Source organism: Eupeodes corollae, chromosome 1 (assembly GCF_945859685.1).
Source record: "Eupeodes corollae chromosome 1, idEupCoro1.1, whole genome shotgun sequence".
NCBI classification, from domain to species: Eukaryota; Metazoa; Arthropoda; class Insecta; order Diptera; family Syrphidae; genus Eupeodes; species Eupeodes corollae.
In genome coordinates, this window is record NC_079147.1 from 113099849 (window position 1) to 113114611 (window position 14763).

Genomic DNA, 14763 nt, shown 5'->3' on the forward strand with positions numbered 1-14763 from the left:
TTGAGAATTTCGTTTCACCTGTTCATAAAACTTTCGAACTTCATTCCTGCTTTTAATCCTTTCAACATCTTCGACCGTACGCTTCTCATGCTCTATCTTTTTCCTTCTGAGAAGTCAGTGTTCCTCTTGCCTCTTCTGCTCATAGAGTTCATGAGCAGCTCTCCTCCTTTTATGGATGAAAACTTATATAATTTGGAAAAAAAATGTTTTTTTTGTAAATCAAAAAACTGAAATAAAATAAGTGTTACCTCAAATATGTTACGAAAAAAAATTGATTTTATTCCCAAAAATAGTTTCATTCGACGGAAAATAAAGGGTGATTGTTTTGAGGTTAGGATTTTCATGCATTAGTATTTGACAGATCACGCGGGATTTCAGACATAGTGTCAAAGAGAAAGATGCTCAGTATGCTTTGACATTTCATCATGAATAGACTTACTAACGAGCAACGCTTGCAAATCATTGAATTTTATTACCAAAATCAGTGTTCGGTTCGAAATGTGTTTCGCGCTTTTCGTCCGATTTATGGTCTACATAATCGACCAAGTGAGCAAACAATTAATGCGATTGTGACCAAGTTTCGCACTCAGTTTACTTTATTGGACATTAAACCAACCACACGAATGCGTACAGTGCGTACAGAAGAGAATATTGCGTCTGTTTCTGAGAGTGTTGCTGAAGACCGTGAAATGTCGATTCGTCGCCGTTCGCAGCAATTGGGTTTGTGTTATTCGACCACATGGAAGATTTTACGCAAAGATCTTGGTGTAAAACCGTATAAAATACAGCTCGTGCAAGAACTGAAGCCGAACGATCTGCCACAACGTCGAATTTTCAGTGAATGGGCACTAGAAAAGTTGGCAGAAAATCTGCTTTTTTATCGACAAATTTTGTTCAGCGATGAGGCTCATTTCTGGTTGAATGGCTACGTAAATAAGCAAAATTGCCGCATTTGGAGTGAAGAGCAATCATTGGACCGTATTTTTTCAAAGATGCTGTTGGACGCAACGTTACGGTGAATGGCGATCGCTATCGTTCAATGCTAACAAACTTTTTGTTGCCAAAAATGGAAGAACTGAACTTGGTTGACATGTGGTTTCAACAAGATGGCGCTACATGCCACACAGATCGCGATTCTATGACCATTTTGAGGGAAAACTTCGGAGAACAATTCATCTCAAGGAATGGACCGGTAAGTTGGCCACCAAGATCATGCGATTTGACGCCTTTAGACTATTTTTTTGTGGGGCAACGTCAAGTCTAAAGTCTACACAAATAAGCCAGCAACTATTCCAGCTTTGGAAGACAACATTTCCGAAGAAATTCGGGCTATTCCGGCCGAAATGCTCGAAAAAGTTACCCAAAATTGGACTTTCCGAATGGACCACCTAAGACGCAGCCGCGGTCAACATTTAAATGAAATTATCTTCAAAAAGTAAATGTCATGGACCAATCTAACGTTTCAAATAAAGAATCGATGAGATTTTGCAAATTTCATGCGTTTTTTTTTTTTAAATAGTTCTCAAGCTCTTAAAAAATCACCGTTTAGGTTTTTAAAAATCAACACGAAAACCTAAAAAACAAAAAAAAAATTAATGTATGAAGCATAGTGCGAGTAACTTAACTTATACGAGTTAATTAAATCCATCACAAGAATACAATCAAACTATGTTATCATGAGAATGATAAAAAATAAAAACTGACGTGAGGTAAAGCATTTATTTTGACCAATTTTGTTTTCGATTATGTTAACAAAGCAAAATTCATGTAATTTGTTTTTTGATAAAATTTCATTTTGACTGAATTCTATAAAAAATGTTTTATGAAAACTTTTGAAATTTCATTCAAGGTCCTTGATGATAAAAAAGACCAATTCTTAAAATTAACATCCACATACCTATAGTTTAAAAAGGTAGTTTACCTTAACTTTGAATTCTATCTTTAAGTACATAAAAAGAGAATTAATACAATAAAAACTTCCATTTACCTCCACCGACTTCCAACACCACCTCCCTTTTTTTTAAGAATAAGAGTATATGTAGTGCTCTTGAGTTCCCGAATATACTTGTTCTCAGTTATGAACATCTGTTTGCTCTTATGTAAGAAGATAAATCCTTCGTAAGGATGCTATTATTTAAGATTTACGAAAATTGTTTACCTTTTCTTTCAATTTCAAGGAGTTATAGTTTTTTGTTTTTGTTTGTATTATTTTTGTTAAGACGACCACTCATTTTATTTCGATAAAATTAAATGCTTATACGAAGAAATAAGACAAAGAATAAGGAATTAAGAACTTTTTGAGTGAATCGTTTTTATCTTTAATTTATTTATTTCGATACAATAAAGTCGGTATAGGAATACATAACACTTATGTATAAGAAAACTTACATTACAGAAAATTTATTTGCTATTTGTTATTCATTATTTTTATTTTTTCATCAATTCCATTTCAAAGAATGGAATACAATAGAAAGTGTGTTCCTTGAATGATTTATATTTCCCTTGCTATGTTTTGTGCCTTCAACAACAAGGTTCAAAGTGAAAACGTGACATGTCGTCTGGTTTTCATATCAAGTTCGCATATAAAGGAAGGCAAGTGTATCTATTGTATTACGAGTATACATATACAATTCACATTCAAAACACAAAAACCTAGCATGGTCCCCCCCAATTGCCATCCTTATGCTAATCCTACGCCACTTCGAGAAAGCTATACACGAGACTGACCGAATGATGTTTCCTTTTTTTCGAACTTATTTTGATATGCATGGGCTATTTCTATGAGAAGGTGTATTTGGCGAAAGTATTCGATTTATGAAAAATATCAATCCTCTAACTTGATTTTTTTTTTTAAATAAGAGCGTTTCTTTACATTTTATTCCAGTTAGATAAGAATACTCCGGATACCTCCGATCTTGGTCAATCTTTATAAAAGAAGTATATTGGAACAATTTGAAAGTTCGGATATTACTGAAAACACTTTAAGTTTTCTACAATAAGCTGTGATAAGAAAGAACAAGTTCGTCTGACCTGTGCAGGGACACAATTTTGTTATTCGTCATCAGTTGTGTGCCTTTTTCATTATAGGATTGGATTGATTACAGATTTATATACATATACGAGTATATGTAAATATATGATTAAAGTAAATTTCTATATAAGACACCAAAAACACAATAGCAATAATAATGTTGATTGCAGACAAAATGCTCTTGGAAAAACAAACCCGTTATTTTTCTAAAAGATTAACAAAAAATGTGATAAAATAGTTCGATTTCAAATTCTTTTTTTGTTAAAGATATTTTTAGTCAAAAACCAATTTTTAAAAATTTAAGTAGCATTTCATAAATGTTTTTAATTTTTATATAAACAATTGCAGATTGGATTTTTCTTTAAAAATAACTCAGCACAAATGAAATCATTTTGAATTCAATACTTTCATTAATTTACTAGATGTTGAGAATCGAACATCAATTTTTACAAATTTTAAGTACTATTTTTATAGATTTTAATTTTTATGAAAAACTGACTGTTGGATTCTTATACAAATTTTACTAAAAAAAAACACATACAATTTAGAAAAATGCATGAAATCTTTATAGCTAAACAACATACACGCTTCAGCTTCGGCTTTGCCTGACGTTTACGACTTCAACTATTGGAATTCAATGCATGCTATCGCAATGAATCTTCGACCTCACGTTTTATTTGACAATCATTACGAAATAACGTAATGTTACGTAATGTGACTCCAAACGGAATCTCTAGTTCAAATTTGCTGAAGATTTGCTTTGTCTGACAGCTCAACTGCTGTAAAAAACTGTCAACAAAAAAAATGTTTGCTCTTTGGAGGGAAGTAATAACAGAAATGTCATTCAAAGCAACCATGAAGCATGCCCACCGTAACGTAGACGAAGCCGAAGCTGAAGTGCGTTTGTGATTCAGCCATTATTTGAATCGATAGTTTAATGTTTGAAAATTATTTCATGCGAATGTAGCCCTTGACTGCGCCTCAAATGGTTCATCCGCTTAGTCCAATTTTGGCATACCCTTTCCAACATTTTGGCTGGTATCTTTTGATTAAATGATTTAATGTTGTCTTCCAATGCGTCAATTGAAGTGTGCTTGTCTATATAGACATGGCTTGTCTATATAAAAATAAGCAAAAATAGTATAAAGGCGTTTTATCGCACGATCTAGGCGGTCAATTGACCGGTTCCGAACGTGAAATAAAATGTTCACCGAACTCGCCTTTGAATAAGTCCATTGTTGCGCGTGCTGTGTGGCATGTGGCACCGTCTTGTTGAAACCACATGTCATGCAAGTCAAGCTCTTGCATTTTAGGCAAAAAAAAGTTGGATGTCATATCAGGTAGCGCTCACCATTCACAGTTAAGTTACGATTCGCATCATCTTTGAAGAAGTACGGTCCAATGATGCCACCAGCCCATAAACAGCACCAAACTGTGACTTTTTCTGGATGCATTGATAGCTCTTGCAATACTTTTGGCTGGTATTCACTCCAAAAAATCCACAATTGTGCTTACTTACGTACCCATTGAGCCAAAAATAAGCTTTGTCGCTTAACATAATTTGTCGGTAAAAAAGTGAATCTTCGGTCAACTTTCAAAGAGCCCATTCACCAAAAATTGTACGTTGCAGTAGGTCGCTCTGCTTCAATTCTTGCAGCAGCTGTATTTTGGAAGGAATCACACCCAAATCCGTCCGCAAAAATTTCCACGTTGTTGAGTAACAGAGTCCCAATTTCTGCGAACGGCGACGAATCCATAATTGATGGTCATCATAAACACTGGCCGATAGTCAATATTTAGCTGCGATATTTTCTTCAGTTCGCACTCTACGCAAGCTTGTTGGTGGTTTAATTTTCGAACGATGTAAATTTGGGGCGAAATTTAGTCACAACAGCCCGAATAGCCGCTTCAGTGGGTCGATTAAATTGACCATAAACGCATTTCGATACTAAAATTCAATGATTTGCAAGCGTCATTCGTTTGTTAGACGATTCATGGTTAAATTATGGACCAAACTGAAGATATTAAAAATTGACTGAAAGAAGAAAGAAATTAGCTAAAAAATAATCCTTTATAACTAAATTTATTTGGAGTCGATATCTTGAAATATAGACGACGAAACAAGCTTCCCCAACGTACGAAAGTCGAATGTCAATACTTTTTAACGTTATTCTAAGGTTCTTCTTAGTAATTGTTCCTGGTATTTGTTTCTAAAAATTGAATTGAAGCATGAAAAGTTCTGGAATAACTTGGAGCTACTTGCAAAGCTAGGAAAATTGAACATTTTTGCTTTTAACTTTACAGATCTAACAAAGCTTTTAATTTCCTATTTAAGCAATGTTATGAAATTTCAAATGTATAAAAACCTTACACAGTTAGGACAGATGAGGTTCTGACGCGTTAACAGATATTATCAAAAAATTATAACTTGTTTTAATAAACAAAGTTCTATTTACATCAAATTAACTTTATTTGGGTCTAAGCTTATAAAAAAACAATTTTAAGTACTACAATTACTTACCAAATCAGAGTTTACTATTAATTTATAAAAGAAGAAAAATTGACGAAACATGCTACTCTGTACTGTAGGAGGTTCCGACGTTTAAGTAAGAGGTTTTATCATGACACAGGAGGTTCGATAATAAAACGTAAAAAAAAACAAGAAATTCAGTAATTAAAAAACAAATTTAAATCGAATAATAGTTCTTATTAAAATAAAGTAAAATAAAGTAAGTTATTAAATGCAGTCTTTAAATTATAAATTAATGGAGCATAATAAGAAAATTATTATTGATCCGAATTTCTAACTTTTTCGGAGGAGGATGATGCAAGCACTTTTTTTTACGTGTTTTGGCTTTGTCACTTTTTTCTTTGAGGCAATCTCTTTTTGTTTAATTTTTTTTTTTTTGTTAGGATAGTTCCAAAATTCTATTTTTGTTCGGGTGTGTCGGTATAGATCCGTGATTTAGACATTTTTCTAAGATTTTTTTTCTTTGAAATTGTTTTCGGGTAAGGTCGAATCTCTTGCGATGTAAGGTGCTGATACCTATCAGCACCTTGAATTCTTCTGCACATGTATACAATTTTAATATAAAAAGGGAAAAAATACAAGCAGAGTTAAAGGAGGAGTTTTCGACATTAAACCTCCTAAGCCTCCTTCCCAAAACATGTCGATACCTCCTTTAAACACGTTTACTAACTTTGCTTTATTATTGAGACAGCACTTTAAAAAAAAACTGTTTCTGTCTAAAAAATTGAGAAAAAAAACTGTAGGTCTCGACTAGCTCTATTTTGTGAAATGTATCTATATCAGAAGTGAAGAAAAATGTTAACGTGGTCCTTACACCCCATTTAACAGTGCTGTGAAGGTCAGCTCATTAGAGAGCATATCATAATATTTTGTTGCATTACTATATCCAAAGTGAACGGATTGATTCGTTAAACCAAAATGATTATCTTGATCTTCATTACAGGAAATGGGTTAGAAATTGCAGACAGGAGATCCTTTATAAAATAAAGAAGTTCGGGACCAAAACGGATTCCTGGGACACACCAGTATTTGTATTGCGGGTTTCAGATTTGGATCCCTTTTGGATCCCTTTAAAACATATTGTATTGAACGGTATAAAAGAAAATTTTGTGATTCGTCGATACCCTTATCACGTATTTTTGATAAAAGAGAAAAATATTATGTTAAAGTTCAAAGATAAACAGAGATTCAGAGATACAAAAGCCGCACTGTCAGTCATTAACAAGCTTTCCTTCCTCAACGTATTTCCGAGCTCTTTATTTATCAGTGCCAGCGTTTAAGAAAATTTTTGTAAGCTGATTTATATGCCACCTTTAAGACTCAATTTCGAATTTGAAGGGCTTTTAAACATGAATGTATGTAGATAAGGTACTTTGAGTAGTTTTTAAATGTTGAGTTGTCTGGCCTATATTTCAATATCATATATAATTTAAAGTCACCAGTCCTAGTTCCTTTATGGATTTATTTTACTTAAGTTTTGAAAATATTTCACTGTCATGAATCTTAAATTTTTCAAAATTAGAATACTTAAACTGACCAAAACTAACTCAATGAACATCACTCTGCCACTTAGTTAAAAGTTGACAAATATGTGTATACAAAGAATATTTAATCTCAGCTTAAGGTTGTTTTTTTGTAAGGTTGAGATTACAGTGCATACTGAAACTTATTTTCATTTGAAGACTAAATACTATACAGATACAAAAAATTCCTCTCTGAAGTTTGTATTTTTGATCGTTCCTTTTAAGTAAATAACCTTTACGAAAAATGAAAAGAAAGAATATTTCTCTTTTGAATTACCCTGTTGAGTTCAATATTCAATAACACAAATAGTTTCTCATGTTTTAGGAATTAAAAAGAGAAATACATATAATATACTCGAATGTACCTTCTAAACAACTTTCAAATAAAATGCTAGTTAGTGAAGTTGTCCCATCTTTGACATTCTTTTCATTCATATGGTATCTATACCTACCTTTTGAACGTGTATATATACAAGTCTATCCTCTGACTGAAAATCTAAACGGGGAATATAAACCTTCAACATACTTTTTACAAAGTTATTTTTATCTACTAGAGAATCTGCCCCCAAAGTAAAACCGAACCCTCTATACGTGTATACCTGCCCTCTCAGGTCAACGATACCAATAGCATTCTGAATAACACAAATATAGTAAATTCACTGCACTCCGTTTTGTATACAATATAAAGTATATCAAGAGGCCAAGTGCTTTCGATAGATATCCAATAAACGAAATTGATTTCCTTTCAAAGGACCATCCCCACACCCCAATCACTAGAATTCCCAGTTCCAATACCCGTAGCAGTAACAGTTCCAGTTCCTAGATCTCTGTCCATAACTGAACGCGTATTCATTGCTTTTATATTTTGCAGCCACATCCAAAGTCATGCCATCTCAACATTTCTATGTCGAAATGTCCTTTGTATAAACTAAGGGATGCATTTTGGTATATCACTCCATGAAGACATTGTTACTGCATCTGTATCGTTTTCTGTCACAATGCGCAAAAATTAAGTTGAAATTGAATGCACGTTCCATCGAATTTTATTCGGTTTGACTTGAAGGATCCTGATGTAATGACGTCCTGAAGGAGAAAATATAATTTCCTTCTCTTGTGTTCTTATTAACTGAACACGCAAAAGTGCACACACCTACATTCAGACACAACATGTCCTTGTAGACTCCACCACTATAAAAAAAATGATCACCCCCAAAGCAAAATAATGTACCTACCTATAGAGAAACAGAGATCCTTATTTTCATGAAAACATTTATTTGTTTGTTTTATTTCCAGGTGTCTTCCGGAGAAACAGAATACATCAAGACGGTTGACAATTTAATGGCCTCGAGGATAGGTTTAAAACTACAATTGCAGGCCATTCATTTTACGGGCGGTAGTCCTTCGTTATTAAATGGTGGTAGCAGTGGTAGCGGCATCAATGGAGGTAGTATAAATGGTAATCAAATGCTGAATTCTTTACACAACAATCAGCTGGGCAGTGGTAATCCAACTGGAGGCAGTTTGGTCCTTCGATGTACAGCTCAGATTGGTGACTTGTACCAGGAATATAAGGAAATAGAGCTGGGGACACCGCAAAGGGATCCAATTCCAGCAAGAGGTAAGGAAAATTTAATAACTTTCTTTTTATCGTTTTAGTTTTTCAAGGTACAGATATTCTTATTTATATTTTTGAGATATTATAACATATTTAAAACTTTTTTCGACGGAGAAAACTGTCAAGCTAACTTACTGCCATACTAATGAACTTTATTTGATTTTTGGGAAGACTCCATGGCCCATGCAAAGACTTGCATCTAAAACACTCAAATGAAGACCCAAAACCTAGCTGTCATTATGGTTTGCCTGCAAACTAAAACGTCAATTGCACGCACACATCTAATTTTGGGATTAATCTTTAGCACAAACTGAAATTTACAGAGAATTTAAATGAGATTAAAATGAGAACAACGAATTTAAAAGTGCTTACATTACGTTAAACAACAATAGAATAGAATAAAAATAACTTCATTTATATACAAAATTCAGTTATCAATAAATAATTACAAGTCTTTTAAGACCTAGTTTTAAAACCGTCGGTCAGATTGACAGAATATAAAATCTGATAGCGAAAACAAACAAAACATTAAAGATAAAAAGTGATATTAAGTGTATGAATAAAATTAAATTACTATAAATTACTTTTAAACAAATTTTTGAATTTCAATGAAAAGATACAGCAAAAAGAAAAAAAAATAACAAACAAATTTAAATGCACTGGAAGAATTAAAAGCTTTCTATAAGAATTGTTTTTCTGTAAGCCATTGGGCATTGGAGGAATTTGCTATATAAGCCTTTTGCTCTATTAAGGGCTTGGATTACATCTTCAGCTTTGAATTGGTTCTTCCCAAAAATGTCCCGACGAATTTCTTCGATAATTGGACAGAATCCTAAAAAGTGTCTGATATTTTTTCTCATATGTGTTGCAGATTCGGCACTCGATATTCAGGTCTGGTCTGTGAGGTATGGAGTTCAGAGAAAGGGTCTCACCTCTGGCTCGTAGAATTGCAGAAATCAGATCCGTTGAGTTCTTGTCGTCGAAGTAGTTTAATTCTCCAAGATTAAACTCCAACTTCATATAGAAGCCTTTATACTAAGATGCTTTGGCCTGGTTGATGAAATGTTTCCGATATTTATCATCCAAAGTAAAGACTTCCTTTAAAATCCGTAAAATTATCCAAATCAAATTCGATCGATTTACATGTCAAACTTGCAAGATCGCTCCCAGTTTGTACAAAATTAAGCCGGTTTATGATGATAAATTTTATTTGATGAATCCAATCGGAATATTTTGACAACGTAATCGAAATGAATCTTGAGTGTGTCGATGAACAACGGTGACAAACCTGTTTCGATATGAATCATATAATTAGGCGTTGTTGATGGGAGAGCAAAGACTCGCTTAAAAAAAAATGTAAACATTTTTCAACATCCTCATATTCTTTGTAGCCCCACACTTGAGAAGAGTAAAGCTTAATAGATTTTACCGCAGCTTGAAACAGTTTATATTTTGCTGAGAAGTAAATGGATTTATTTGCAATGCAGTTTTTTCCAGGAAACGCATAGGGCAGCGTTCGCCTCCTGAGGTTTTAACTTTTTTCATACAAAGGTTACTTGTTATGTTCACACTGAGGTATTTATCTTCCTTAACAACTTGAACTTCCTGATTCTGGTACTTTCATTTCATAACTAGCGTATCTTTCGTGTCCTTTTCTGAAGATTATTATGTTAGATTTGCTAATGTTGACTGATAAATTCAATGTATCGAAGTATTTCCAAGTTTGACGATCATTTCTTGGAGTTGGTCCGGGGATTCCGATAAAAGTACGATATCATCAGCATACAATAAGCCTGGAATATTTTCTTCCGCAAAGTTCACCCCTCCTCCCGTGCGCTCCACTAAATCCTCAATAAATAGAGTGAATAATAGAGTACTCAACGCACATCCTTGTTTAAGGTCCATTAAAGAACTAAAATCTTCAGAAAAGCATTCTCCATCCCAAACAAGTATTGAATCTTTAACATAAAGAGCTTTTAAAATACTGATAATTTTGGAAGATATGCGCCGATATTCTAAAGTTTAAGAAAAAGTGCCTTTCGATCAATGCTGCCCTAAAATCTATAAAAAATGCATATAGTTTTTGTCCATGATTTAAGCACACATTTGCAATATTAAGTAGCAGAAACGCCTGATCAGTAGTTGAATATCCAAAGCGAAATACGTCTAAGCTGTGACATCCCGATTGCAAAGGAGTCATTTATCCACGGTTTTTTTGTGCGAAGTAATAGGTTAGCCAATCTATCCTGTATCAGATCATATCGGCTTGAATAATGAAATGAAGCAGCTGAAGAGTGCATTTTTATTCGTCGCAATTTGATCCCGAACAAGTTTTTTCCTTTTGATTCGAGCCCCCGTTGTATAGGTTTTATAAGTAAAGAATTTTAGAAGATTCGGCTTTTCGGTGTAAGCCGGTAAGCACTGCCGCTCGAACACCTTAATTTTGTAGATTTAAGAAGGGGCAACGTTGAACCTCACAGGAACGCCATGAACGAAAACGATAATCGGCTATATGAGGACCTTGTATTAAATTACCTTAACGGTGGGTAGTAAGCAGACTAATGTAAAACAGCTGTTTCGCCCTGGCCTTGGGAAGAGTAGCATTTAAATGTCTGCGAATATAAATACTGATCTATTCCGATATCGAGGAACTTCTCTACGCTTTACTCGTTATTGGGAAAGGTCAATGATGATCATATTTCGCCAATTCTTGCACCGATCATTCGTGGACCTTTATTTTTAATTTAAAGTCATCGCAATATCGCTGAATCTTGTCGAAATCACGCCAGACAATTCTAATAACCTTAACCTTCAGGCTGTTCTCAACGCAATTAAGTTAACATGAGCACTAACGACCAAATAATGAATGAATATTCGTCAATTTTGACATTTCTTTCACATGAGATTTTTTAATTCATCGCAAAGGAGTTTGACAAGCGACCAAAACAAGAATGATATTTTTAAGTTAAGTACGTGCGATTATTTTATTCGTTGCGAGTGTAGATAATGTGGAACGCAAATAAATTGTGACAGTACGTACGTATCAACTTCAATTTTGTTCGCGACGAATAAATTTGTATTCTTAAATTTATTAATGTATGATATTTAAAAGTAAAAGTACGCATCATAAATCAAATAGAAACTATATTGCTAACGTTTTGTTAAGAATTTGTGTGGAAATGTGTCCTCAAACGTATATAACCTCACGATTTGTAATTCATTCGTCGTTCGTTGGTCACGCTCATGTGAATACTGCTTTAGATCGTCAGCGTATGCAGTTGCCTTGGTTAGACTACCTATCAGATCGCTGGTGTCAAAGCTGAAGAGAATTGGAGAGTTCACCACTCCCTGTTGAAGTCCGTTTTTAATTTGGAATGTTGTGTAGACGTTAAGTTGCCACTTTTGACAGCAAACTTTCTACCGCCAATATCATATCAAAAAAATCTCAGATTCGTAGGAATTCTTCTATGTCCGGCCTTGAGCCCGAAATTTTTATCCGGAATTATTGTGTTGTCTGCAGTTCACTTATAGTCAGAGCTCTGTTGATGATCTTTTCGAGAACCTTGCTGATGCACGGAAGAAGCAATTAACACGAAATCAACCGAGAATTTGACGGATTGAAGTTGCCCTCTCCTCTTTTTGAAACTGAAAGGGTAACCCACAGCAGTTTTTCAATGTTCCGGATAATATGCATTATTAAAGAGAGTGGAATAAATGTCAATTGTCTTCATCGGTAAAAATGCGATGTATTAGTAAAACTTTACATGATGTGCTATCAACTCCTTTTGACTTTTTGGTCTTAATTGAATCGAAGATGACCTAGAGCTTATTCCTACGCACTTATCATCACGCCATGGATACTACACGAAAACGTTCTGTATTGTTTTTTTTTTGTCAAAAAAATTCTCTCGGTCCGCTATTTTTAGCTCACTAATGTATTACTTACACTTTTTATTTTTGTAATATATTTTGGGACGAACTTGTAAGGACCACCTTTATATGAGTCCTTTATTTAACTTTTTTGTTCTCAAACACACACATTTATATTGGATAATATTTAAAACTTTTATTTGATGTGCACAATTCGTTACAAATCTGTTTTCTTTTTCTTCATCAGTTACACTATCATCCGGGTCCGGCTTGAAAAGTTTCTTCAACTTGTATTTTTCATCGTCCTCATCCTCACCATCAACATTGCAGTCAAAGTTGCTGGCAATCAGTATAGCTTCAGGTGTAATTGGAAGTTTTCATTGGCTGCAATACAGATATAGATAGTTAAATTTAACTTTGAATGCTTTAAATTAATGCGTATTAAAAACAAAATAATATTAAACAAAAATAATAATGTATAAGAAAACTATGTTCAAATGTGAGTAAATAAATGAGGATATGATGATTTTAAAAGAAATATTTATTTAAAATGATAGAAGAAACTAAACTAATTTTTCTAGAAACTTAAATATTACGATAGCAAACAAAAAAGAAAGAATAACTATAATGATGTATGTTCGTTGACTAAATTTAAATAAAACCTTAAATATTGATTATATTTGATATATTTATAAGATAGATATATAAATAAGTCACGTATGTCTCTAGTTAAAATATTTTAATTTAAAACAAAATAAATTTGTATGTGATTTAATCATATTAATTTTTGAATTTGTGTGTAAATAAAAAAATTGCAAATTAATTTCCCACGATGTTATGAACAAAAAATAAAAAAACATTATTCAATTTAGAAGTTTTATTGGCTTAATTTAAATTCATGGTAATAGTTGCAAATATAAATTTTATCTAATGCATATATTTATTGTTTAATTTAATATGTAAATATTTATATTGTAGGACGTTTATTTTTGAAAATGTTTTTAAGCCTCGACTTCTGGGTCGCGTCTTAAAATATATTTTAATTTTACAAATAAAAATTACATAGTTTGGATACGTAATATAATTAAATAAATTTAAAATAAATTCTTTGGATTTAAGGAAATAAAATATTTATTAATGCCTTTAAATGAATTTTTACAAAAATCTAGTAAATATAAATTAATTTAGAATGTAAATTATATCTTAATCATATTAATAATAATAATTTAATTATAATCCTTAAAATTATGTAAATAAATTAAAGAACACAAAATAAGCATTACCTATGTTAAACTATTTATGTGTAAGTTTATTAAATAATAAATGAATAAAAAAAAAAACATTGTAAAAATTTATTATATATTTGTTAAGCGTAAGCACAGAATGATGAACTAAAAAGATAAAAAATAAACAAAATATAAATGTTTCTGTATTTGAAATAACCAAAACATTTAAAATGTATAAGTGTATGCTTTTGACATATTGAAAATAAAATTCGGAAAAAAATAAAAATTAAAATCGCTGTAAATTGCATTAGTTCTGTGTATTAATTTATTCTTAATTCAGTCATAAAATAACACAATACTAGAAATACGATTTCGTTGTTTTAAAAGTAGGTGACGCTATTTAAAAAAAAACTTTTACTCAAGGTAATAGTGCCTGTTAATTACAATGGTTGATCCAGGAGGGGTGATGTCCTAGGGGTTATAATCCCTCTGGGAGATTATTAACTTTCCATAGGACGTTATTGTAATGGGTCCGATTTGTCGAATTGAAAGATTTGGAATTTCTTGACGTTTCAAGGTCCCTAGAGTCGAAATGAAAGATTTTAAAAAAGATATCCGTGCGTGCGTATGAAAGTACGTACACAGACAATAATGTAGAAAGATGCAGAATCATAGCAGTTTAAAAAAAAGGTGAAAGTTTCGGTTTACACTAAATATCTCACGAACCAATAATACTAGAGACTTGAATTAAATTTTATATTACAAATTGTAACGCGATGCAAAATCAGTATATTTTTGGAAAAAAAAATCAATTAACGATTTTTTTACGAATCAAAATAAACTGAACAAAAATTTATCACCTCGAAAATTGTACGAATAAAATGATTTTATCTTTAAAATAAGTTAATGCAACGAAGAATTACGTTTTTAGCACGTGGAAAATTTTAAGAAAAATCGAATAGATAGTT

General features: G+C 32.5%; 1 protein-coding gene across 1 annotated transcript in view; it reads left to right on the plus strand.

Annotated features, from left to right (window-relative positions):
- LOC129939533 (uncharacterized) overlaps positions 1-14119 on the plus strand; it is a 236560-nt gene extending 222441 nt beyond the window's left edge. The window contains exons 5-6 of the mRNA XM_056047575.1: positions 8378-8702; positions 12817-14119. Of these exons, the coding sequence (XP_055903550.1) occupies positions 8378-8702; positions 12817-12974 (483 nt within the window). The 3' untranslated portion in view covers positions 12975-14119. The remainder of the gene's footprint in view (positions 1-8377; positions 8703-12816) is intronic.
- Positions 14120-14763: the final 644 nt, after the last annotated feature.